At 39.3% G+C, this 25,495-nt stretch overlaps 1 protein-coding gene across 2 annotated transcripts in view; it reads right to left on the bottom strand.

Moving 5' to 3' along the window:
* The window catches only part of ASXL2 (ASXL transcriptional regulator 2), a 131,691-nt gene extending 106,480 nt beyond the window's left edge, over window positions 1-25,211 (bottom strand). For both annotated transcript variants that reach the window (XM_030311497.1, XM_030311498.1), the window contains exon 1: window positions 24,893-25,211. In XM_030311497.1, coding sequence (XP_030167357.1) covers window positions 24,893-24,949 — 57 coding nt within the window. In that variant the 5' untranslated portion in view covers window positions 24,950-25,211. The remainder of the gene's footprint in view (window positions 1-24,892) is intronic.
* Window positions 25,212-25,495: the final 284 nt, after the last annotated feature.

The following is a 25,495-nucleotide window of genomic DNA, read 5'->3' as shown; positions in this document are numbered from 1 at the left end:
TCCTCCACAGTAAGTCCAGTGTTACCTCAAGGTCAGTGACCATGTTACATACCAATGATTCTCCACAAATCAAAAGAAGACTAAGTCAGGAGGGGGGGAAAAGTGCAAATCAATTAGACTGAAATACTAATGGTGGTTGCCACTGGGTAGTGAGGACAGTGGGTGATTTTTTTCCTTTTAACCCTCCCCACATTTTCTATCATGTGCAAGTATTATTTTTACCCACAAAAGGGTTTGGGTTTTTTTTCATTATTATGCAGTCAAATCTTTGCCTTTATGGATTCTGCTTTTGTTAAGTATGCTTTCCATAGAATGACACAAAACCAGAGAAACAGGAGGAGAAATATTACCAAATGTGACTACATAAAAATGAAAAACTTGGTACCGTATGTATGCACATGTACACACACAAACGCATAAACAAAGTCTAAATAAAAACCAGGAAAATATATCACACACAGAAAAAGTTGTTATAAATAAATGAGAAAGGGGTGCCTTGGTGGTGCAGTAGGTTAAGCCTCCAGCTCAGGTCACGGTCTAATGGTTCGTGAGTTCAAGCCCCATATTGGGCTCTGCGCTGATGGTGCGGAGCCTGCTTGGGATTCTGTCTCTCCTTCTCTCTGCCCCTACCCAGCTTGTGCACACTCTCTCTCTCTCTCTCAAAATAAACTTAAATTTTTTTAAATAAATGAGAAAAAAAACCATCAATCGAAAGAAAGAAAGAAAGAAAGAAAGAAAGAAAGAAAGAAAGAAAGAAAGAAAAAGAAAACTGGCAAAGGATATAAAAAGGTAGTTTAGAGAAACAAATACAAGTGGTCAGTAAACATCAGAAGATGTTCAACCACAGTCATGCAACCGTAAATACAGAAATTGAAATCAAACCAGATTTTTTTCATCTACTGAGTTTGCAAAAATGAAAAGGTATGAAAAGCCCATTATTTGTCAGCATATGAGAAACAGGTATTGTCATCCATTACTGTAAAATGGCACAACCCTTTTGAAGCACAATTTGGTACTCTCCAGCCCTGATTGGGTACATCTCTGACCCACCAATTATAATTTAAAAATTAATTATATGGCTATATTCTTACAAGAACACAAATAATACATACAACATTTACTTAAACTATGTTTATAACATGGTAAAACTGGAATGGCCTAAATTCCAGTAAGTTATTAGGAAAATAGATTTCTAATTAACCAAATAATACAAGAATATGCCATCAAAGAGAGCAATGTGGACACTAAAATAATAGACAACAAAAGTAAAAAGAGACAAAATGAACTACATTAAAATTTAAAATCTATGCATCAAGGGACACAGTCACAACAGTGCAAAGCTGACCTACAGAACTGGAGAAAATATTTACAAATCATATATGTTAAAGAGTTAATATTCAGAATAGTGTTTGCTTCAGCAGCACCTGTACTAAAATTGGAATGATACAAGCAAGGGGCATCTGGGTGGCTCAGTCAGTTAAGCATCTTGAGTTCGGCTCAGATCACGATCTCATGGTTCAGGAGTTCTACCTCCACATCGGGCTCTGCACTGATGACACAGAGCCTGCTTGGGATTCTCCTTCTCCCTTTTTCTCTCTCCTTCCCCCACTCATGCTCTCTCTCTCTCAAAAAAAAAAAAAAAAAATGAACATTTTTTAATGTAAAAAAAAAATAAAGTAAAATTAAAAAAATAAAATTGGAATACAGTGAAAATTAGCATGTCCCCTATGACATACATATTTGTGAAGCATTTTTTTTTTAATCAAAGACATCCAGATGGCTGACACATGAAAATATATTCAACATCACTCATCATCAGGTAAATACAAATCAAAATCACAATGAGATACCACCTCACATCTGTCAGAATGGCTAAAATTAACAACACAAGAAACAATAGATGTTGGCAAGGATGGAGAAAGGGGAACCCTCTTACACTGTTGATGGGAATGTAAACTGGTACACCCACTCTGGAAAACAGTATGGAGGTTCCTCAAAAAGCTAAATATAGAACTACTCTAGGATCCAGCAACTGCACTATTTAGGTATTTATATAAAGGATACGAAAATACTAATTTGAAGGGATACATGTTTATAGCAGCATTATCAACAATTATCAACAATAGACAAATTATGGAAATAGCCTTAAGTGTCCATCGACTGATGAATGCATAAAGAAGCTTTGGTATATACATACAATGGAATATTACTCAGCCATAAAAAAGAATGAAATCTTGCCATTTGCAACAAGATGGATGGAGCTACAGTGTATCATGCTAAGCCATGCTAAGGGAAATAAGTCAGTCAGAGAAAGACAAGCACTGTATGATTTCACTCAGGTGGAATTTAAGAAAAACAGATGAACATATGGGAAAGGCACTAATCATTAGGAAAATGCAAACCAAAACTACAATGCAATATCAATCATATCCACTAGGATGGCTGCTTTCAAAACAAAACAAACAAGACAAACAGAAAATGACAAGTGTTGATAAGGACGTAGAAAAAATGGAACCTGTACATTGTTGACAAAAAATAGTATAGCGGTTCCTCAAAAAATTACAAATAGAGGGGCGCCTGGGTGGCGCAGTTGGTTAAGCGTCCGACTTCAGCCAGGTCACGATCTCGCGGTCCGTGAGTTCGAGCCCCACGTCAGGCTCTGGGCTGATGGCTCGGAGCCTGGAGCCTGTTTCCGATTCTGTGTCTCCCTCTCTCTCTGCCCCTCCCCCGTTCATGCTCTCTCTCTGTCCCAAAAATAAATTAAAAAAAAAAAAAAAAAAACGTTAAAAAAAAATTACAAATAGAATCATAATACGAATGCAGCAGTATCACTCCTGGTTACATATCCAAAAGAATCAAAACCAAGGTCTCTCAAAGAGATACGTGTACACCATGTTCATAGCAGTATTATCAAATAGCCAAAAGGCAGAAGTGCCCACTGACAGATGAGTAAACAAAATATGATGTACACATACAATGGAATACCATTTGGCCTTAAAAAGGAAACTCTGGCACATGCTACAAGATGATGGAAGCTTGAGTACAATATACCAAGTTAAAAAAAGCAAATCATGAAATGACAAACATTGTATGATTTCACTTATACAAGGTATCTAGAATAGTCAAACTCATAGAAATGTAAAACAGAATGGTAGCTGCCAGGTACTGTGTGGGGAGGAAAAATGGGGAATTGTTTACTGAGTACAGAATATCAGTTTTCTAAGATGAGAAAGTTTTAGAAATACGTCACATAACAATGTGCATATATTTAACACTACTGAACTGCATATTCTAAGTAAACCTTATGTTATACATTATTTTACCACCACTTTTTAAAAAGAGCAATGTGGATAGATGGAAAGATAGGAAATGTTAATGACAGATTCTAGGTGGTAGATATGTGGTTATTTTCTGTAAAACTTTCAACTTTGCTGTATTTATAATTATTCATAATAAAATATTATGGGGGGAAAAGAACAATGTAGCACTCTATGAGCAGATGTACAGACACTTGCAGAACTGTATATAGTATAGTTTAACTTCTTACCCTTTAAAGGGGTGGGAATGGGCAGGATTACATATATGGAAAGAAATTTTCTGGCCTTACATCTTAGAAGCCATTATCACTGTTTACCTCTGGAAAAAGAGTTGGAGATGTAAAAGTCTATTATAACCTTAAAGATTTGGGATTTTTGTCATGAACATCTATTATTTGTATTGTAAACATATACATTTATCCAGGCCTATACCCATCATCCTCCCCATTATAAAGCAAATATTAATTCTCTAACATCTAGTTTCATGGCTTCGCTTTTTACATTAAAAATGTCAACCCTTCTATAATTTGTTTCCGTATGTGATATGAAGCAGAGATACATATATTTTTTTCCCAGGATTATTAGGTTTCTCAACACTACCTGTATACGGAATTCTTAAATATATGTCACTGTCTCTGGATTTTCACATCTGTACTATTTACCAATCTTGTCTAGTCCCAAATCAGTGCCATGTTGCATTAATCACTGTATCTTTGCAATACATTTTAACATCTAGAAATATGCTATGCCTATGGGCACCTGGATGGCTCAGAGGGTTAAGCATCTGATTTTGTCTCAGGTCATGATCTCACAGTTCAGGAGTTCGAGCCCTGTGTGAGGCTCTATGATGACAGCTCAGAGCCTGGAGCCTGCTTTGGATTCTGTGTCTCCCTCTCTCTCTGCCCTTTCCCTGATGGCACTCTGTCTCTCTGTCTCTGTCTCTCTCTCTCAAAACTAAATCAAAAAAAAAATTTTTTTTAAACAACAAATAAATTTTTAAAAATTAAAAAAAAGTTGTTATGCCTCTTTTTTAAGGTTACACTTCTCTTTTTAAAAATATTCTTAGGGATGCCTGGGTGGCTCAGTTGGTTAAGTGTCCAACTCCTGATTTAGCTCAGGTCATGATCTCATGCTTCATGAGATCAAGCCTTCCATCTGGCTCTGAACTAACAGCATGGAGCCTGCTTGGGATTCTCTCTCTCTGTCTCTCTCTCAAAATAAATAAAACATTTTTTAAAATATTGTTAGTCTAGGGGCGCCTGGGTGGCGCAGTCGGTTAAGCGTCCGACTTCAGCCAGGTCACGATCTCGCGGTCCGTGAGTTCGAGCCCCGCGTCGGGCTCTGGGCTGATGGCTCAGAGCCTGGAGCCTGTTTCCAATTCTGTGTCTCCCTCTCTCTCTGCCCCTCCCCCGTTCATGCTCTGTCTCTCTCTGTCCCAAAAATAAATAAACGTTGAAAAAAAAAATTAAAAAAAAAAATAATAAAATATTGTTAGTCTAACCCAGTTGAACTTTTGATTTGTTTCCCAAAGTAGAACTGTACTTGACAAGAACTGAAATTTTATCATATTGATTCTTCCCATACACATAAAACTGGCTCTCTTCCATTTTTCAAGTGTTTCTCTCATCCTTTTCAGGGATTTTATAGTTTTCTTCACCTAGATCCTGCACATTTCTTATCCAACTTATTTCTAAATACTTCATAATTTTCATTGTATTTTGTTTACTATGGAAAGAAAGAAAAAGAAAGAAAGAAAGAAAGAAAGAAAGAAAGAAAGAAAGAGAAAGAAAGACAGACAAACGGCTAGAAAGTCTCAAAATACATGGACATTAAACAACACACTTTTAAATAATACACAGACTATGGGGCACCCGGGTGGTTCAGTCAGTTAAGCATCCAGCTATTGACCTCAGTTCATGATCTCATGGTTCATGAGTTCCAGCCCAACATCAGGCTCTGTGCTGACAGCACAGAGCCTGTTCGGTATTCTCCCACTCTCCTTGCCCTTCACCCCTACCAAATAAATAAACATTTTAAAATGAAATAACTAATACATTGGCTAAAGAAAAAAAAAATCTCAAAAGAAATTTTAATATATTATGAACTAAATGAAAATGAAAATGAAAATACAAGTTAACAAAATTTCAAGATGTAGGAAAAGCAGTGCTTAGAAATTCATAGCACTGAACACATACATGCATACATTAGGAAAAAAATATAAAATTAATAATCCAAGATTCTATCTTAGGAAACTAGAAAAAGAGCAAACTAAATTCAAACTAAACAGAAGAGATAATAAAAATGAGAGCAGTAATCTGTGAAACTGAAAACTGGAAATCAGAGAAAAATCAATACAACTAAAAGGTGGTTCTCTGAAAAATCAACAAATGAATAAACCTAAGACTAAGAAAAAAGACACAAATTACTAGTATCATAAGTGAAAGAGAGAGCATCACTACATATCCCATGGACAATAAAAGAATAAAAGAGTATTATGGGGGCACCTGGCTGGCTCTGTTGGTAAGGGCCTGCAACTCTTGCTCTTGAGGTTGTTCGAGCTCCATGATGGGTGGAGATTACTTAAAAATAAAATCTTGGGAGGGGCGCCTGGGTGGCTCAGTCAGTTGAGCATCTGACTTCAGCTCAGGCCACGATCTCGTGGTTCGTGGGTTCAAGCCCTGCATCAGGCTCTGTACTGGCAGCTCAGAGCCTGGGGCCTGCTTCAGATTCTGTTGTCTCCCTCTCTCTGTGCCCCTCCCCCATTGTACTCTCTCTTTCTCTCTCTCTCTCTCTCTCTCTCTCTCTCTCTCTCTCTCAAAAATAAACAAACATTAAAAAATTAAAAATAAAATAAAATAAACCCTTGGGGTACCTGGGTGGCTCAGATGGTTAAGAGTCTGACTCTTGTTCTCTGCTCAGGTCATGATCTCAGTTTGTGAGTTAGAGTCCCACATCCGGCTCTGTGCTGAAGGCACAGAGCCTGCTTGGGATTCTGTCTCTGTCTCTGCCCCTCCCCCACTCACTCTCTGTGTCTCTCAAAATAAACTTAAAAAAAAAACCCTCAAATTTAAAAAATAAATAAAATAAAATCTTAAAAATAAACAAACATTATGAATAACTCTATGTCCATAAATTTGATAACCTAGATGAAACGTATCAATTCCTTGAAAGATACAATCTGTCAAAACTCAACAAGAAGAAACAGACAATCTGAATAGGACTGTATATTTTTTTTTAATGTTTACTTATTTATTTTTGAGAGAGTGAGCACACAAGCAGGAGGCAGGCAGAGAGAGAGAGAGAGAGAGAGAGAGAGAGAGAGAGAAATTCCAAGCAGGCTCCATGCTGTCAGCACAGAGCCCGATGCTGTGCTCAATTCCATGAATAGTGAGATTATGACCTGAGCCCACACCAAGAGTCTGACGCTCAACTGACTGAGCCACCAGGTGCCCCTAGGCCTATATCTCTTAAAGAAATAGAATAAATAACTAATAACCTTCCAAAGCAGGAAGCACCAGACCAAAGTAGGTTCACTGGCAAATTCTACTAAACACTAAATGCAGAAACTATACCAATTCTGTACAATCTTTTCCAGAAGATAGGAGCAGAAGAAATACTTCCTCATTCTGAGGCTTGCAATACCCTAATATCAAAACCAGACAAAGACACCAGAAGAAAAAAAAAAAACAAAAACAGAAAACAAAACAGTACAGAGCAATATCTTTCATTAACATAAGTGCAAAAATCCTCAACGAAACATTAGCAAATCAAATCCAACAAAGTGAATGGTAGCACACAGATTGGGGAAGACCAGAATTCAAAATACCACCAAATGGCAGAGTTTAGCAAATTTCCCCCTCCAGTACCTCTCAATCTGAATTCAACAGAGCCCAAAACCTGGATATGGGCATTAGTGTACATAGAGTTCCATTAGAGTAGGAGTCTCCTAATACTCAGCAACAAAGAAGGAATTTCTCCATTTTATTTCTTAAAACTTTGAAAGGACGAAAACCTTCCCCTCCATATCATTCTATCCCAAAAGAATGAAGCAAAACCCCATTGCTCTTTCCCCTCTCGTCTCCGGCTGCTCAGCCCAAGGGAGATACAGTCGTAGGAAATGCAGAGTAAAATAAAGACATTTCTGGCCAAAGATGAAAAATGGGAATCCCCCCAAATCAGAAAGTACTGGGAAGACTGCCAACAAAAGAACTCAGGGAAGCGACCCTTAAAATTGTGTATGAACTCCTCAGCTAACACCTGAGCTATGCATACATGGACTGGACACTAAAACAGTATAGACAGACTTTGAGAATTGAACTGTGGGATAAATCAGGGTCAGCCAAACTTATCTATAAAGAACCAAACAGTAAATATTTTACGTTTTGTGGGCCAGTCTCTGTTGCAACTGCTCAACTGTGACCACCAAAGTATGAAAGCAGCCACAAAAAATATACACAAATGGGCATGGCTGTGTTCCAATAAAATCTTACTTATAAAAATAGGCAGTGAACTAGATCTGGCCCACAGGCCAGAGTTTCATAACCCAAAGGGAAGACCACCACCCAAATCCCACATAGTATGATGGTTCACACAAAGGAAAAGTCCAAATAGCACTAAAAAGGCTTTGAAGTCCTAACTGACATTGAAACAACAACCCACAGAAGGCTGGTCAAAACCTGAAGCCTAAACACAATTCAGCTAACTATTTGCTAAAATAAAACTATTAACATTCTCCATGTAATTTAAACAAGACACAGAGTGTCAATTACAATTTAAATTTACATGGTATACCAAAACCCAGGAAAACCTCAGTTTGCTTGGAAAAGAAAATCAAAACACAGAAACAACAAGATAACACTGGTATGGGAAATATTTCGTAAAGACTTAAAAACAACTATTATAAAAATGCTCCAAGTAAAGGTAAACACCTTTTTTTTTTTAACATTTATTCATTTTTGAGAGAGAGAGAGACAGAGCGCCAGTGGGGGAGGGGCAGAGAGAGAGGGAGACACAGAATCTGAAGCAGGCTCCGGGCTCCAGGCTCTGAGCTGGCAGCACAGGGCCCAATGAGGGGCTCAAACTCATGGACTGCAAGATCATGACCTGAGCTGAAGTCAGACACCCAGGCGCCCGTAAAGGTAAACAGTCTTGAAGGAAGAGAAAGATATAAAGTAGAATATAAAGAACCAAATGGAAGGGCGCCTGGGTGGCTCAGTTGGTTAAGCGTCCAACATCCCAGCATCTGCTCAGATTTCGGCTCAGGTCACGATCTCGTAGTCTGTGAGTTAGAGCCCCGCGTTGGGCTCTGTGCTGACTCAGAGCCTGGAGCCTGCTTTGGATTCTGTGTCTCCCTCTCTCGCTCTCTCTCTGCCCCTCTCCCAATCGCACTCTGTCTCTGTCTCTGTCTCTCTCAAAACTAAACATTAAAAAAAAATTTAATACAAAAAGAACTAAATGGAAATTTTAGAACTGAAAAATAAACCAAACAAAAAAAAAATCCCACCTTATCCACCTCATCAAATAAATCAATAAGAGGAAGTAAACATGAAAACAGAAAAACAAATAATCTAGTGATCGAATAAAAACCCTTTACTCTAAATTTTTGTATGCCAAAGGACAAATCAAGAAAATGAAAGAACAGGGAGGGGCATCTGGCTGGCTCAGTTGGTGGACCATGCAACTCTTGAACTCCCGGTTGTGAGTTTGAGCCCCACATTTGGTGTAGAGATCACTTAAAAATAAAATCTTGGGGCGCCTGGGTGGCGCAGTCGGTTAAGCGTCCGACTTCAGCCAGGTCACGATCTCGCGGTCCGTGAGTTCGAGCCCCGCGTCAGGCTCTGGGCTGATGGCTTGGAGCCTGGAGCCTGTTTCCGATTCTGTGTCTCTCTCTCTCTCTGCCCCTCACCCATTCATGCTCTGTCTCTCTCTGTCCCAAAAATAAATAAAAAACGTTGAAAAAAAAATTTAAAAAAATAAAATAAAATCTTTAGGGGCACCTGAGGGGGCTCAGTTAAGCACTGGACTCTTGTTCAGCTCAGGTCATGATAACAGTTTTGCTTGTGGGACTGAGCACAGAGCATGCTCAGGATTCTCTCTCTCCCTCTCTCTCTCCCTCTCTCTCTCTCTCTCTCTCTCTCTCTGCCCCTCCCCAGCTTGCACATACACGCATTCTCTCTCAAAATAATAAATAAATTTTTTTTTTAAACTTTAAGAAACAGAATGGGGCGGGGGGGATGTGCCTGGGTGGCTGAGTCAATTAAGCATCCAAATCTTGATTTCAGCTCAGGCTGTGATCTCATGGTTCAAGAGATCAAGCCCCACGTCAGACTCTGTGCTGACAGTGCTGAGCCTGCTAGGGATTCTCTCTCTCTCCCTCTCTCTCTCTCTCTCTCTCTCTCTCAAATACACAAGGAAGAAGAAGGAGGAGGAAGAGGGAGGGAGGAAGAGGAGGAAGGAGAAGAAGAAGAACCACAACAACAACAGAACCTATAAGGAAGACTTTCCAACTGATTTTTATAAGGCCAGCATTATCCTGATACCAAAACCCAGAGACAGATGATACAAGACAACTAAAAACTAAAGATTAATGTCTCTCATGAACATAACTGTAAATGTCCTCAACAAAATAATAGCAAATCCAGCTATATATAAAAAGCATAGGGTGCCTGGGTGGCTCAGTTGGTTAAGCAAGCAACTCTTGATTTCAGGTCAGATCATGATCTCAGTTTGTGAGATTGAGCCCCACATTGGACTCCACACTTCAGCAATTGAGCCTGCTTGGGATTTTCTCTCTCTCTCTCTGCCCCTCCTCCACATGCACGTGTGCATGCTCACCCTCTCTCTCAAAATAAATTAATAAACTTTAAAATATTTTTAATGTTTATTTATTTATTTTGAGAGAGAGCAAGCTGGGAAGGGAAAAAGAGAGAGAAAGAGAATCCTAAGCAGGCTCCATGCCATCAGCACAGAGCCCCACAGTGGGGCAGGATCTCACAAACCATGAGATCATGACCTAAGCTTAAATCAAGAGTCGGATGCTTAAATGACTGAGCCACCCAGGCGCCTCGGTAAATAAACTTAAAAAAAAAAAAAAATACACACACACACACACAACCCACAGGGGCACCTGGGTGGCTCAGTAAGTGGGACATCTGATTCTTGATTTCAAGGTCATGAGCTCAAGCCTCACATTGAGGGTGGAGCCTGCTTAAAAAGTTTTTTTTATTTTTTTTAACGTTTTATTTATTTTTGAGAGAGACAGAGCACAAGCAGGGAGGGGCACAGAGGAAGAGGACGGAGGATCCAAAGCGGGCTCCGTGCCACCTGCAGCAAGCCTGATGTGGGGCTCAAACCCACAAACCGTGACCACGACCCAAGCCCAAGTCGGATGCTCAACCAACAGAGCCACCCCCAGGCGGCTCCCCCTAAAAAAGTTTAAAAAGCATAATACACCACAACCAAGTGAGATTTTTTTCCCCATAGGAATGCAAAGTCAATTCAATATTTGAAAATCAATGTCATCCACCATATTAACAGTCTAAAACTTAAAAGCAAATGACCCTAGGAATTCACTCAGAAAAAGCATCGAACTAAATTCAACATACATTCGTGACAAAAACTCTCAGTAAACTATAAATAAAAGGGAGCTTGGTCAACCTGACAAGTACTTATAAAAAACCTACAGCTAACACACTTAACGATGAAAGACTAAATACTTTCTCCTGTAATCAGAAAAAAAGTATCTGCAAATCACATATCCAGCAAAGGGCTTACACCCAGGATGGATAGAGAATTCTCAACTCTCAACAGCAGAACAACAAACAACCCAGTTACACAGTGGGCAAAAGACCTGAACAGACACTTCACCAAAGAGGATATACGCTTGGAAAGGAAGCACGTAAAAAGATGCTCAACACGGTGACATGGCACAGAACAGGCGGTGAGGACACCCATGACCTTACTCCTTCCTCTTTTTTGACTCCATCATCTCAGTAGCAGCTGCAGTGGCCACAGTTCAGTCACTGACATGCAGCTCTGTCGGTGCCCAGGAGCTACACACCCTCCAGGTGACCAGTCAGGAGACAGCAGACGCGGATCAAGACTCATGTAGCCTCGCTGGAGGGCATCGCTCCCGAAGATCAAGTAGTGCTCCTGGCAGGCACACCCTTAGAGAATGAAGCTACCCTAGGTCAGTGCAGTAAAGGCTCTGACCACCCTGGAAGTAGCCCGCCCCATGCTTAAAGGTAAAGTCCACGGTTCCCCGGCCTGTGCTGGAAAAATAAGACAGCAGACTCCCAAGGTGGCCAAACAGGAGAAAAAGAAGACCACGACAGGCCAAGCCAAGCAGCAGATGCAATATAACCAGTGCTTTGTCAATGTTGTGCCCACCTTTGGCAAGAAAAAGGCTCCAGTGCCAACTCTGAAGTCCATTGTAATACTGGCTTTCCCCAATAAAGACACAATTCAGGGGCACTTGAGTGGCTCAGTTGTTTACACGACTGGTGAGTTCGAGCCCCACATCCAGCTCTCTGCTGTCAGCGCAAAGTCCCCTTCAGATCCTCTGTCCCCCCTCTCTGCCCCTCCCCTGCTTGTGCACGAACATACTCTCTTGCTCTCAAAAATGAATGAGCATTTAAAAAAAAAAAAAAAAAAGATGCTCAACAACATAAGCCATTAGGAAAATCAAAATCACAATGATCTACCACTGCACACATATTAGAATGGCTAAAATAAAAAGTGCTGACAGTACTAAAAGCAAGCAAGGATGAAGAGCAACTCTATTTCAAATACATTGCTGGTGGGAATACAAAAGGATAAAGCCACTCTGAAAAAGTTTCCCAGTTTCTTGTAAAGGTAAACACACACTTATTCATTACACAGCAATCCCACTTCTGGGTATTTGCCCTGGGGAAATGAAAACTTAACATTCTGCCCACAAATTTTTACTGCAGCTCCATTCTTATTTGCCAAAAAAATAAAAACAACCTACACATCCCTCAACAGTGAATGGATAAACCATTATACATTAGTACAATGAAATACCACTCAGCAATAAAAAGGAATTAACTATATATACACAAAACAACACAGATGAATCTCAAAGGCATTAAAGTGAATTTAAGAAACCAGTCTCAAAAGGTTATACACCATATGACACCATTTATATGACATTCTCAGAAAGACAAAACTAGTGATGAAGAACATGTCAGTGGTTGCCAAGGGTCAGGGACAAGTAGAGGGTCACTATATAAGATATTCAGGCTTGTACCTGACTACAGTGGTGGTAGTTATATGTGTTAAATTCACACAATTGTGTAACAAAAAGGTCAATTTTTACTGCATGGTAATTTTTTAAATAATAACTTCTAAATCAAAATACTGAGATGAGCTAACAAGTGTATGTGTAAGTAGAAAATAAAAAGACAGTCACTACAGCATTAAAGTGGTCATTTTAGGTTTCTAATTTTCGTGATACTATTGAGCATTTAAGACATAACCACTTCATGAAATACCCTTCAGCCATAAAAAAAAAAAAGGGTTATTATTAGCAAACCCAGAAAATGACAAATGAAAGTATTTTTGAACATGAAAAAGCAGATTAGAGGGGTGCCTGGCTGGCTCAGTCAGTTAAGCATCCGACTTCAGCTCAGGTCCATGAGTTCGAGCCCCGTGACAGGCTCTGTGCTGAGAACTCAGAACCTGGAGCCTGCTTCGGATTCTCTGTCCCCCCCAACCTCTCGCTGCACCCCCCCCCCCACTCCGTTCATGCTCTCTCAAAATAAATAAATGTGAAGAAAAAAGAAAAAGCAGGGGCGCCTGGGTGGCTCAGTCGGTTGAGCGTCCGACTTCGGCTCAGGTCACGATCTCACGTTTCGTGAGTTCAAGCCCCGCGTCAGGCTCTGGGCTGATGGCTCAGAGCCCGGAGCCTGCTTCCGATTCTGTGTCTCCCTCTCTCTCTGCCCCTCCCCCATTCATGCTCTGTCTCTCTCTGTCTCAAAAATAAATAAACATTAAAAAAAATTTGTTAAAAAAAAAGAAAAAGCAGATTAGAAACTGAGAGACTAATTACAACCAAAAAGAAAAAAATGTATCAAAGACTAGAAGGAAACATCCCAAAATGTTTATATTGTGTCAGACAGAATAAGTGATCTTTCTTTTTTTCTAATAATTCATGAAACTTTTGCAAAATGAAAGAAACCTGTTACATATTACTATAACTAAAATATATCTATTTTAAATTTCAACATGGATGGACCTAGACAATATTATGCTAAGTGAGATAAGTCAGATAGACAAAGACAATTACCACATGATTTCCCTGATATGTAGAACCTAAAAAACAAAACAAATGAACCAACAAAACAGAAACAAACCCATAGATACAGACAACAAACTGATGGTTGCCAGAGGAGAGGGAACTGGGTGATGGACCAAATAGGTGAAGGGGATTAAGAGGTACAACCTTCCAGTGGTAAAGAAGACACAGGTACATAATGTACATTATAGGGGATATAGTCAATGATATTATAGAAACTTTGTATGGTGACAAATTATATATATTTCATAATGTATGTAAACACTGAATCACTGTGTTGTATAACTGAAAGTAATACAATATTATATGTCAATTACTCTTCAATAATAAATTAAGCCCAATAAAGTGAAAAGTAAGACAGTAATCCTAACTCAGAACCAAGATTCACAAACAATAAATCGAAGTAAATTTATAAAATGTCAACCCTCATCTAGACCATTAATGAGAAAAAAGACAAAAATGTTGACCAAATACAGATTGAGAAAATATCTAAAAATGATACAAAGTAGACTAAAGCCATTTAAAAATTATAGCGTTTTAAGGCACAATTTAAATCACAAACATGCTCACACAACTTTTAAGATTAAAAGCATAAAACATAAATATCTTCACAGACAACTTTTATAACCCCTTGAATTAATATACAAATTCCTGGTGGGAGGTCTACAGAAAGTTAGTTTAACAATCATTTCCATTAAATCTCTACCATTTGCTACCTCTTGTCAGCTAGAAAACAAACTTGGGAAATAAATATGAAGCAAATCCAGGACTAAATGAAAAAAAATAGGCAAGTTGTCCTTCTATCCCCTCCAACATCTGCCCTCAAAGTGTGACTTTTGTATCACAAACTTGTAATAGGTTTTCCCCTGGCAAAAATGTCTCTAATTTTTTTTTTACTTTTTTAACATTTATTTGAGAGTCAGAGGAAGACAGAGCATGAGTGGCAGAGGAACAGAGAGAGAGGGAGACACAGAATCCAAAGCAGGCTCCAGGCTCTAAGCTGACAGCACAGAACCTGACGGGGGACTCAAAGCAATGAACCGTGAGATCATGATCTGAGCTGAAGTCGGACGCCTAACTGACTGAGCCACCCTGATGTCCAAAAATGTGTCTAATTTTTAATGAGAAATAACATTAAATGTGTTTTCACAAGAAGCAACATGCAACCCAGAGCTACTGTGATGTTCAACTCCCAGGAGCAGTAGTCACATTTAATACAGTATGACTGGCTCCTTCTGGAGTTGTGCAACACATGGCCCTGATTGATTCTACCACTGGCACAAACCTGAAGACCAGTGGTGCAGAGGACAATGGTATGGAAAGAACAGTCATACAGGAACTCAGAGAGAGAAGAAAAATCAACATGAGCTAGTATAACTGGGGAGTTTTGCTTTCTTTTTCCATTTCAAGACTGGTAAGGTTTTGTTGTGTTAAACAGCATTCAATAACCTCCTGTATGTGTGAAAACTTCAGAAGACCAGCAGGTCTAAAGGCTTCTGCTGGAGAGCTGTAAGTGGGATCGGTGTAGGTAGAATAGATATAAAATGAGAAAAATTTGAATGATATGGAAAAAAATTTATACCCCCTCCCACCCTTTTAATGCAAGACAGCCGTACTGTAACCCTCATAACCTCTTTACAATAAATCCCTCAAATGAGCAAAACTGCTCAAACACAGGTGTGATGCTATCTCCTGCATAAAAACTCCATACCGTTCCTAAAATCAAAATAGTTGTCAGCCCAACTTCTAAACTATCCACATTTTGGCCCCAACCTACCTCTTCTGGCCTGATCTTTCACCATTCAGTACTCAAAGGTGAATTAGCCATGCATCAAACATCCCCTGCATTTTTCAGTGTTCCATCTTTTCAGCTCTTCCGTCTGCTTAAAATGCCCTTACCCATATTCACCTATGTGAATTCACCTAACGTTTTATCAATCATCCCTCAATACCCAGGCCAAATATTCTGAGACCAACCCTGCCATGTTCCCTCTCCACCAAATTTTAGTATTAGTCTTGTTTGCTATTAAACAGCCTCTACAATACAAATTTATTTTGTGATTATGTTTAATAATTATGAAACAGGTTAAAACAACATAATTTTATCTCAGCTTCTACGTTGTCAGGAATCTGAGCATGGATTAACGGAGCCTTCTGCTCAGGGTCTCATTAGGCTGAAATCAAAGTGTCAGCTGGGACTGACACTGAACTCATTTGAGGCTTGGGATTCTTTTCCAAGCCTACTACCAAGCTTATTTGTTGGCAGGTTTCAAGTCCCTTTCAGTTCCCTTGCTGACTTTTGGCCAGGAGTCACTCAGCTCCTAGAGGCTCTCTCTCTGCCACTCTTTGCCTCATGGCCCTCTCTATAGGCAGTTCCTAATGTCTAAGTCAAGAGTGGAATTTTGTGCAGAATCTCCTGGAGCAGGAAAAGGATTTTCAGTGAGTTCTTAAAGTTGTTCACAGCTAGTTGAAGTCTCTGTGTGATTCCACATTCACCTTGGGAAACAACTGGCAAATGGGGTCCCTGAGGTTAAAGGGCTTTTCATTAGAATAGTCTCAAATCTCTGTGCTTATTTGCTAAGAAAGAACATGTTCACAATAGTTTTCTCATTCAAAAACATAAAGCAAAATGGGGTGGCTCGGTCGGTTAAACGTCAGTCTTGATCTCTGCTCAGATCATGATCTCAGAGCTTGTGAGTTCAAGCCTCGTATTGGGATCCAAGCTGAGTTCACAGAGCCTGCTTGGGATTCTCTCTCTTCCTCTCTCTCTCTCTCTCTGCCCTTCCCCTGCTCTCTCTCTCTCTCAAAATAAACATTAATAAAAAATTAAAAAAATAAATTGCACTCACTCAAGAGAACAGTGTCTTCATTTTTATCTCCAATTTAAAAAAAGGTAAAGAAAAAAAAGATTCAGCACTCATGTGCAAAAAAGTGAGTTAAGCTCTGCAGACAGAAACATTTAAAAGTCTCTGCCCTTCAAGGCACCTGGGTGGCTCAGTAATGGCTTACTCTTGATTTCGACTCAGGTCATGATCTCATGGTTTGTGGATTCAAGCCCCACATCAAGCTCTGTACTGACAGCGCAGAGCCTGCTTGGGATTCTCTCCCTCCCTCTGCCTCTCTTTCTCTCTCTCTCAAAATAAAAAAACTTAAAAAAGAAAAACTTTAAAAACAAAAGTTTCTGCCTTCAAGGGACACAATCTTACTGATATATAAAACTGAATTTCCCCTTATTTGTCCACAATGAAACATATATTTAGGAAAAATATGTCTTTGAAGCTGAACATTTTTTTTTTAAGTTTTTATATCCTTTTGAAGGAGATAGAGACAGAGTGTGAGCAGGGAAGGGGCAGAGACAGAGAGGGAGACACAGAATCCGAAGCAGGCTCCAGACTGAACAGTCAGCACAGAGCCCGATGCAGGGGTCAATCTCATGAGTCATGAGATCATGACCTGAGCCGACATTAGGCGCTTAATCAACTGAGCCACCCAGGTGCCCCAAAGCTGAACATTTTTTAAAATTTATACTCTATTTACAATCTTTAATAATCTTCTTTAACAGGACTCAAAACCTAGAAAGGCATAAAAGGTAGAGATTGATAAAACTGTTTACATTAAAATAAAAAATGTCCAGGCAGCAAAAAAAAAAAAAAAAAAAAAGGATAAATCAGTCAAATCAAAAGACAAAAATGAGAAAGAGATCTGCAACATGAATGACAAAAAACTATTTCCTTAATCTACAAAACAACCTTAGAAATTAGTACAGGGGCACCTGGCTGGCTCTTCCTCTCGAGGTCATGAGGTCGAGCCCCATGTTGGGTGTACAGATTACTTAAATAAATAAAACTTAAAAAAAAAAAATAGTATAAAAGGGACCAGGAAAAAAAAAAGGCTAAAGATCTAAAGAGCCAAGTTTACTGAAAAACATACAGATAGTCAATAAGTATAGAAAGTTACTTTATACCTGCACTGTCCAATAACGGTAGCCATTAAACAAATGAGACTATTTGCTGAGGTTTGTTTTGTTTTGTTTTCTACATAGGCCCCACACCTAACATGAGACTCCAACTCAGGACCCTGAGATCAAGAGTCACAGGCTCTACTGACTGGGCCAACCAGACACCCCCACAAATAAGGCTATTTAAACTTAAAATTAAATAAAATTCAAAATTCAGTTCCTTAGTCACACTAGCCACATTTCAGGTGCTAAATGGCCACATATGACAAGTGGCTACTGTGTTGGACAGTACAGATATAGAACATTTCCATCAAGTTCCACTGAACAAAAGAAATGCTTTTTTAATATATCAAAGTGGCAAAGAATAAAGATTGATATATTCCTTGGATTAGAGAAAAGTAGGAAAAAGGCAGTAACCTTCAACATTTTCGAGAGGAATATAAATTGGCACAAACTCAAGTTTACAAACTCTTAACCATTCTATTCACACAAGTGCACATGCATCCACAGACACACAAACAATGTACGTGCATATGCCCACATGTACATATTGAACTAGTTGTTACAGCAAAAAAAAAACCAAAAACAAAAAAACCCTATAAATGGCCTATACATCGGGGCACCTGGCTGGCTCAGTTGGTGGGGCATGTGACCCTTGATCTCAGGATCATGAATTTAAGTCCTACATTGGGTATGGAACCTACTTAAAAAACAAAATAAAATAAATAAATGGCCTATAAGTCAAAAAATAAATAACTGATTTTTTTTTTTTTTTTTTTTTTAGTGATGGTACATTTAAAAACAATGGAATATCGAGGTGCCTGGGTGGCTCAGTTAAGGGGCTGACTTCAGCTCAGGTCATGATCTCACAGTTCATAATTCGAGCCTCACATCAGGCTCTGTGCTGTCAGTATGGAGCCCACTTCAGATACTCCGTCCCCCCTCTCTGCCCTCCCCTGCTCTCTCTCTCTCAAAAATAAATAAATACTAAAAAATAAAAATTAAAAAATGTTTAATAAATAAATAAAAACAGTGGAATATTAAAACATTTAAGGGAATGAGGCAGATACATAAGACATTAAAAGGTATCCATAATATTCACAAGTTGCAAAACTGTATATAAAATATAAATAGGTATACATATTTATGTATTATCTCTACATACAGAGTTAGAAGTCCAGAAAGCTATATTTGAACTATCAACTGTAGTTAATTTCAGTATGGTAACTAAATATTGTCAATATTTCAGGATGCAGACTTTCATTTAATCTTGTTTTTATTAGAATGACTCATCCAAGATTAACTCTTTACACTTTTCTGTTCCTCTTTTTTTTTTTTTTTTTTTTTTTAAAGAATGAGCCTAGGGGCACCTAGGCAGTAGCTCAGTCAGTAAACATCAGACTTCGGCTTAGGTCACGATCTCATGGTTCATGAGCCCCGAGCCCCACATCAGGCTGTCTGCTGTCAGCAGAGCCTGCTTCAAATCCTCCGTCCCCCTCTCTCTCTGCTCCTCCCCCCCTCTCTCTCAAAAATAAACATTTTAAAAAAATAAATGAGCCTATATAACTTTAATAGAAACTCAAAGTAACCAAACCAGTGTTTTTAAGTCATATATAAATTCTAAAATTTAGTGTATTCGATAACCTTTTAAAACAACATTAAAAACATGAGAAATCAAACTGTACTAAAAATACTAAAGGGGTGCCTGGGTGGCTCAGTCATCAGTCAGTTAAGCGTCTGACTCTTGATCTCAGCTCAGGCTCAGGTCACGATCTCATTGTTCATGAGTTCCAGTCCCACATCGAGCTCTCAACTGATGGCTTGGAGCCTGCTTGGGATTCTGTCTCTCCCTCTCTCTGCCCCTCCCCAACTCATGTTTTTTCTCTCTCAAAATAAATAACCTTTAAAAAAAATTTTTTTAAATAAAAATAATAAAATTTAGTATATTCAATAACCTTTTAAAACAACATTAAAAACATGATGGATAAATCAAACTGTATTAAAAATACTAAAGGGGTGCCTGGCTGGCTCAGTGGATGGAACATGGAATTCTTGATGTCAGGGTCGTGAGTTCAAGCCCCACGGTGGTGTAAAAGTTACTGAAAAACAAAATCTTTAAAAAGAAAAATAAATAAATAAAATAAATGAAAATAAAATTACTAACTTGCACACTACTATAAACTATGAGGCTGGTCTCTATGCAATATAGAAAGAAAGACTACAGTACTAGAGAGGCATTCAGAGGTCTTTGGTAAAAAGGACAAAGATAGCAGGTATTGAACCCTACTGATGAGTTCCCTGCAGTTGTATCTTCCACACACTGGCCTCCTTCCAAACAGCTTTTATAGTAAAAACATAAATGCCCTTTCACCGACAGAGAAACTGCACAGCCTTTTAAGAAAAAAAGAGTCTGCAGATGAGGAAATAGCAAGGAATTCTACAAATGTGATGCTATTTTCTCAGCTCCTGTCAGAATTCTAGGAGATGCAGTAGCAGCAGCACCTTTCATAGAAATGTTTAATTTATGTGCTCAAAAGAGGTCTGTTTTTTTTTTTTTTTTTTTCAGTTGTTAGGAGGTTTGTGGGCTTTTAAGACAGGCACATAAAAACAAGACAGAAGGAAAGACAAACTGAAAATAACACAGAATTCAAGAAGCAAAACACAGGGCAACTTTAATATTATGGCAAGAAGGAACATCAGTCAAGAGTGTTACATCAAATCACCCAGCACAAACAGACTTGCAGATAGCAATTTCATACATGTATCAAATATCTTACAATTTTATGTCAACTGTACCTCAATAAAGCTGAAATAATAAATATAAATGTGCACTTGGTATTTTGAAAATTATGGATCACAGCAGTTTGTCAATTTTTAATCCATGCCCCTTACAACGCTTTCTCATTCTATTTTCTATGTATTCCAAGATTTTGCCCAGTTTTACCTCCAACAGTCTATAAACAATACATGTAATATCTTTTTCCAAGATGCACACTCTTTCCTGGAGATTTTAATACTACTACAATACAATACAAATACAGACTAAAAAGGACTCTGGCCTGGTCAATATACATCCAAAAGGATATAACCAGGCTTGGCTTTTAAGTCTGTACTTGTATTCATAATTTAAAAAAAAAAAAACTACTCATGGTAAAGATTAAGGGTACAGAAAATTTCTAAGACTTCTATTTTTACTAAAGTACATTTTGTTAAGAAGTTTTCCTAAACAGCTTTCTAGAAAACATCTTTCTATTCATTATATACTTTTATCATATTTTAAATTATTTTCCATTTTCTATACTTCCTCCACAAAAGTTTTTAGCCTCTGAGTATTATTACTTCTTTTTTACAAATGTCCTAGGGACGCCTGGGTGGCTCAGTCAGTTAAGTGTCCAACTCTAGGTTTCTGCTCAGGTCATGATCTCGTGATTCATGAATTCGAGCCCCAAATCAGGCTCCACACTGATAGTACAGAGCCTGCCTGGGATTCTCACTCTCTCCCTCTCTCTCAAAAAAATAAATAAATTAACTTAAGAAAAGATTTTTTTTTCTACCTTCCATCTTATTCCCTAAAGTTAAATGACTTCAAGCAAATGTCAAAAATAAAAACCTATGTACATTCAAAATAACATTAATCACTAAGGGAAATCTTCTGCCCACAAATCACATGCTAAAGACCTATACAAGACAGTCTGTGCTCACCTCTAACACCCATACTTCACTTCACGTACCCTGACTACTTTGCTCCCAAGATATCCAAAGGTACCTCTAGTATAGAATCTCTTAAGGTTGCCTCCCTGTCCTTCCCACCTACAATCACAACTAACTTGTCCTTTTAGGACATTTTTCCCTTTTAACGCTTCCCTGGTTGTGGTGAGTAACAAGGGAAAAGTCAAAAGAGAAAACAGGATCAACAAGATTGTAGTATTTCCAAAGCTCTGCTGTTGCAAAAACAGCTAAATTCTTCAGGGATGTCATTAAATATTTAGATGATACAATGTTCATTTTGGTGTGTGTGTGTGTGTGTGTGTGTGTGTGTGTTTTAAAGCATGAGCTTAACTTTGAGCACAGTTCTAAAGTCAGTGCAATGGTTCTCAAGATCTCTGCTTACTACAAATCTTTGTATTCAAGTCGAACCAAACACTACAGATCTAATTCCCAATCATTTCATCACCATCACTGCTACCCTTAAAATTAAAAACATCCAAGACTGTTAACAAAATACTTGAGTAACAATGGGGGGGCCTAAGTGGCTCAGTGGGTTAAATGTCCAAGTCTTGATTTTGGTTCAGGTCATGATCTCATGGATTCATGGGTTCGAGCCCCACATCCAGCTCCTTTCACTGACAGTACAGAGCCTGCTTGGAGTTCTTTCTCTCTCTCTCTCCCCTTCTGCACATGCACTCTCTCTCTCTCAAAATAAATAAACTTAAAAAAAAATTTTTTAAATACTCAAGTAAAGCTTTTTAATAACTAGTGTATTTATATAGGGCAAATAGAAAATCAGTAGGGAGACAGTCCAGTACAGTGAATGAGCATTCAAGTTCTACAGAATCTCAACTCCATCATCCCTCTCTCCGCTATCCCTAGTTATTGGAACTAGTCTGTATGTTCTACATTTAATCAGCCTTTTGATACAATTTTACTATTATACAGTAATTATGAATATTATCTTGCTTTTTCAGGCTGTTTGTAACAACCTTACATCAATCCATGTAGCTCTCACCTCCATGCATACCCTCACATCAAACATGTACATATACATATAATTAATTTTATTTATTTGTTGCTATACTATTGGTCAGAAATACAACCTCATTTCAATAGTGCTCCCTAAAACAGGACAGCCCTACAATGGGGGTACCAAGAACACAATGAAAAAAGAAGCAGATAGTGCTCGTTTTCGTAAGTAATTTTATTCTTTCCTTGCTGAAACTGTTCCTAGAACATTTGACCCTAATGCCTATGAAATGTTTCTTTTTTTTGAAATAAGTTTCTTAAGACTTACTTCTCCTAGTCGTTTTGATCTTACAAATATATGCAACATTTCTTAATTTAGGTCAAAGTTACTTCCGTTTGTCAAAACACTAATTTTCTGATCTCATTATTCTGAAATATTAAAGACTGACTTTTGTCTATTCCCCCTACATTTACTTCTACCTAGTCCTTCTTACAAAGGGAAATCTTCTGAATGTAGAGGTTTAGTTTAATTCCTCACTTTACAGATGATAAAATGAACCAAAGAGCAGGGTGCTTTTTAGATTTTGCCTGCTAGTAAAAAAAAAGTTTTAGTGTCACCACTCTCATTCTAATTTTAACTTAGATTGAGGCTTTGCATTTGTCAGAATCAAATAAAAATACCAAACCACTAATATTCTGATCCCTTCAAGAACTCACTCAGTACTCTACTTATAAACTAGCTTTCCATCTTTTAAACATAGCTAACTACGGCATGAAATGCTTATTATAAATGAGCAAATATAACTAGAATTTAAATTAAAAATTGAAAAAATAAAAATAAATAAAAATAAATGAGCAAATATATTAACCTATTATAGGAAAATCTAAACAGCAGATGCAAACTTTTCCTACTTGTCACAATCTCCCAACGATTAGACTATTTTATCCAAAGAGATCATAATGCAAAAAATACTCTTAAGATTCTAGCGACTTGAAATAAATTAATATATTAGGGTTGTGGTCTGCTTACCTATAATTACAATTTGCCATCCTTCTTTTAATAAAACGAAAAAGTCTTGAGGTATTCATCAAGTAGAAGAAAGTCTAACAGTCTTCTGTGAAGAACCAATTTCCCCACCACCAAAAAAATTATTTCTAGAGTTTTATCTCTTTTAAAGGAAACTATCAGCACAGTCACAATTATGAAGATAGACTGTTAAGTGAAAACACTCAATAAATAAAATGTGCCTTTATTTATTCACTAACTTTTTCACATTTCCAACTAAAACAGAAATACAAGCTTAAGACTCATCAATCCCCTATCACATAAAATTTACAAAACAAATACACACGGTTTACAACAATGCACAAGATTGAATAAACAACAGAATCCAAATTTGGGGAAATAAAAAAGAATGGGTGGTAATGTAACAAAACATTAACATATAACTGAGGGGTGAGATATGTGATTTATTTTCTTCTTTATACGTTTCTATAATTTTCCAAATTTTCCCACAGTGAACATTTATTACTTTCGTAATCAGAAAAAAAAAATCATTTAAAAAATAAACCATACATCACATAAAGGTTCATTTAGAAGGGGTCTTCATATTATACAAGTATTATTGACATGATTCACCATTAAAGATAATGCCTCCACTTTCTCACTTTCCAACACTAAAATGCTGCTTTACGTCTCTAACTTTTCTGCTCCATCTCCCAACGTTTTATTTCTACATACATGCACGCTTTTCGTTTTTTTCATACAACGTAATAAAAGTCTCACCATTCCTAAACTGCCCATTTTTTAAAACCTACCTCTAAATTTCGTTATAACAAAATGGGGGGGGGGGGGGGGAGGTGGGGGGAAATGACAATTTTACCCACTAATCACAACTTCGTGAGGCCACCATCACTTTAGCTACGGAAAAGTCAAGGCCGGGTAAACTACACGTCCCACCATGCATTGCTGCCTTGTTCAGAGTAGGTCTCTACGGAAACAGAAAAAAAAAAAAAAATTCTACAAGTCCCACCTGTTACTTCGTTTCTAAACACCTCCTGCACTTTCAGCTTCAACAGCAAACAAAAACAAGAGCCTCGTGACCTCACGTTGGACCCGGGAGCCCAGACGAGCAGGGGACCCGGGGTCAGGCGGCATGTCTGCTATAGCGGGTAAATTCTACCAAGATCCAGCGCTCCTCTCTTCTTTCCGGGGCTGGGTGCACGCACAAGCCTTCTCCTATCTGCATCCAATGGGGGCTCTTCAGCCGCACAAGGGAGAAGAACCGGTTACTGTGCAAGCACAACAGACTTCCCCATGCCGGGGCGGGGGCTACCTCAGTGTGGAGGTGAGAGCGACGTGACCCCGAGAGGCAGCTTCAAAACACCAAGGGGACTCGTCGCAGACGCAGGGAGAAGCCACAGCCCCGCGGCGACCCTCTTCCGCTGGGCGCCTCCATTCCCACAGGGATCACAACCCCGACACTAACCGCCGCCCTCTCCGCGCGGTTTTGTGCCCCCTTCAGCCGGGTCGCTGGGCCAATGACCTCCCTTCCCCTGCGACCGGCAGGCGGCGAGGGAACAAAATTCTCCCGGGCTTCCCCTTCACTCCCTCCCCCTTACCGTCTTGGCGGCCTCCGCCCAGGTCCTGCCCTTCTTCCTACGGCCCTTTTCCCTCATGTCGGGTCTTGAACTGACTGGGAGGCTCCCGTGTCCGGGCTCCGGCCGCCCTCCCTGCCTGCTCTGCCCTGCGATGCTTTTCCCGCGGTGCCGGGAAAAGTGGGAGAAAGGGGAAGTCAGGTCCGAGGAGCACCCAAGCAGAGGAAGCGGCGGGGGTGGTGCGCGGAGGGGGGGGCGGGGGTCTATGGGGCGGCCGGTCCTCCTGCTGCCGTTGCCACTGCTACCGCCGCTGCCATATTGGGTCCTTACTGTACAGCCAGCCGCTGCGGTCACGTGACCGCTCCCGCGCGGCCGTCACTACTGTACGCAGCCGGACGCGCGAACGTGCGCGCGCGCCCCCGCCTCCCGCGCGGGGCTGCAGGACGAACGAGCCGACGGTCCGCTGCGTCTCGTCACTCCCCCGCCCTTCCGCTCTCTGCCTATCCTTTGGAGCATGCGCGGGAGGGAGGTCCGACGCTAAAGTGCGTCGAGCTTCCAGTGCTCACGCCTACAGCGAAAATCTGCCTGCGGAAGCGGAACTTGATCCGTCCCGGAAGGCTTATTGAA

Source organism: Lynx canadensis, chromosome A3, assembly GCF_007474595.2.
Source record: "Lynx canadensis isolate LIC74 chromosome A3, mLynCan4.pri.v2, whole genome shotgun sequence".
Taxonomy (NCBI): domain Eukaryota; kingdom Metazoa; phylum Chordata; class Mammalia; order Carnivora; family Felidae; genus Lynx; species Lynx canadensis.
Note: the sequence above shows the minus strand (reverse complement) of the source record. Positions and strands in the feature narration are given on the sequence as shown.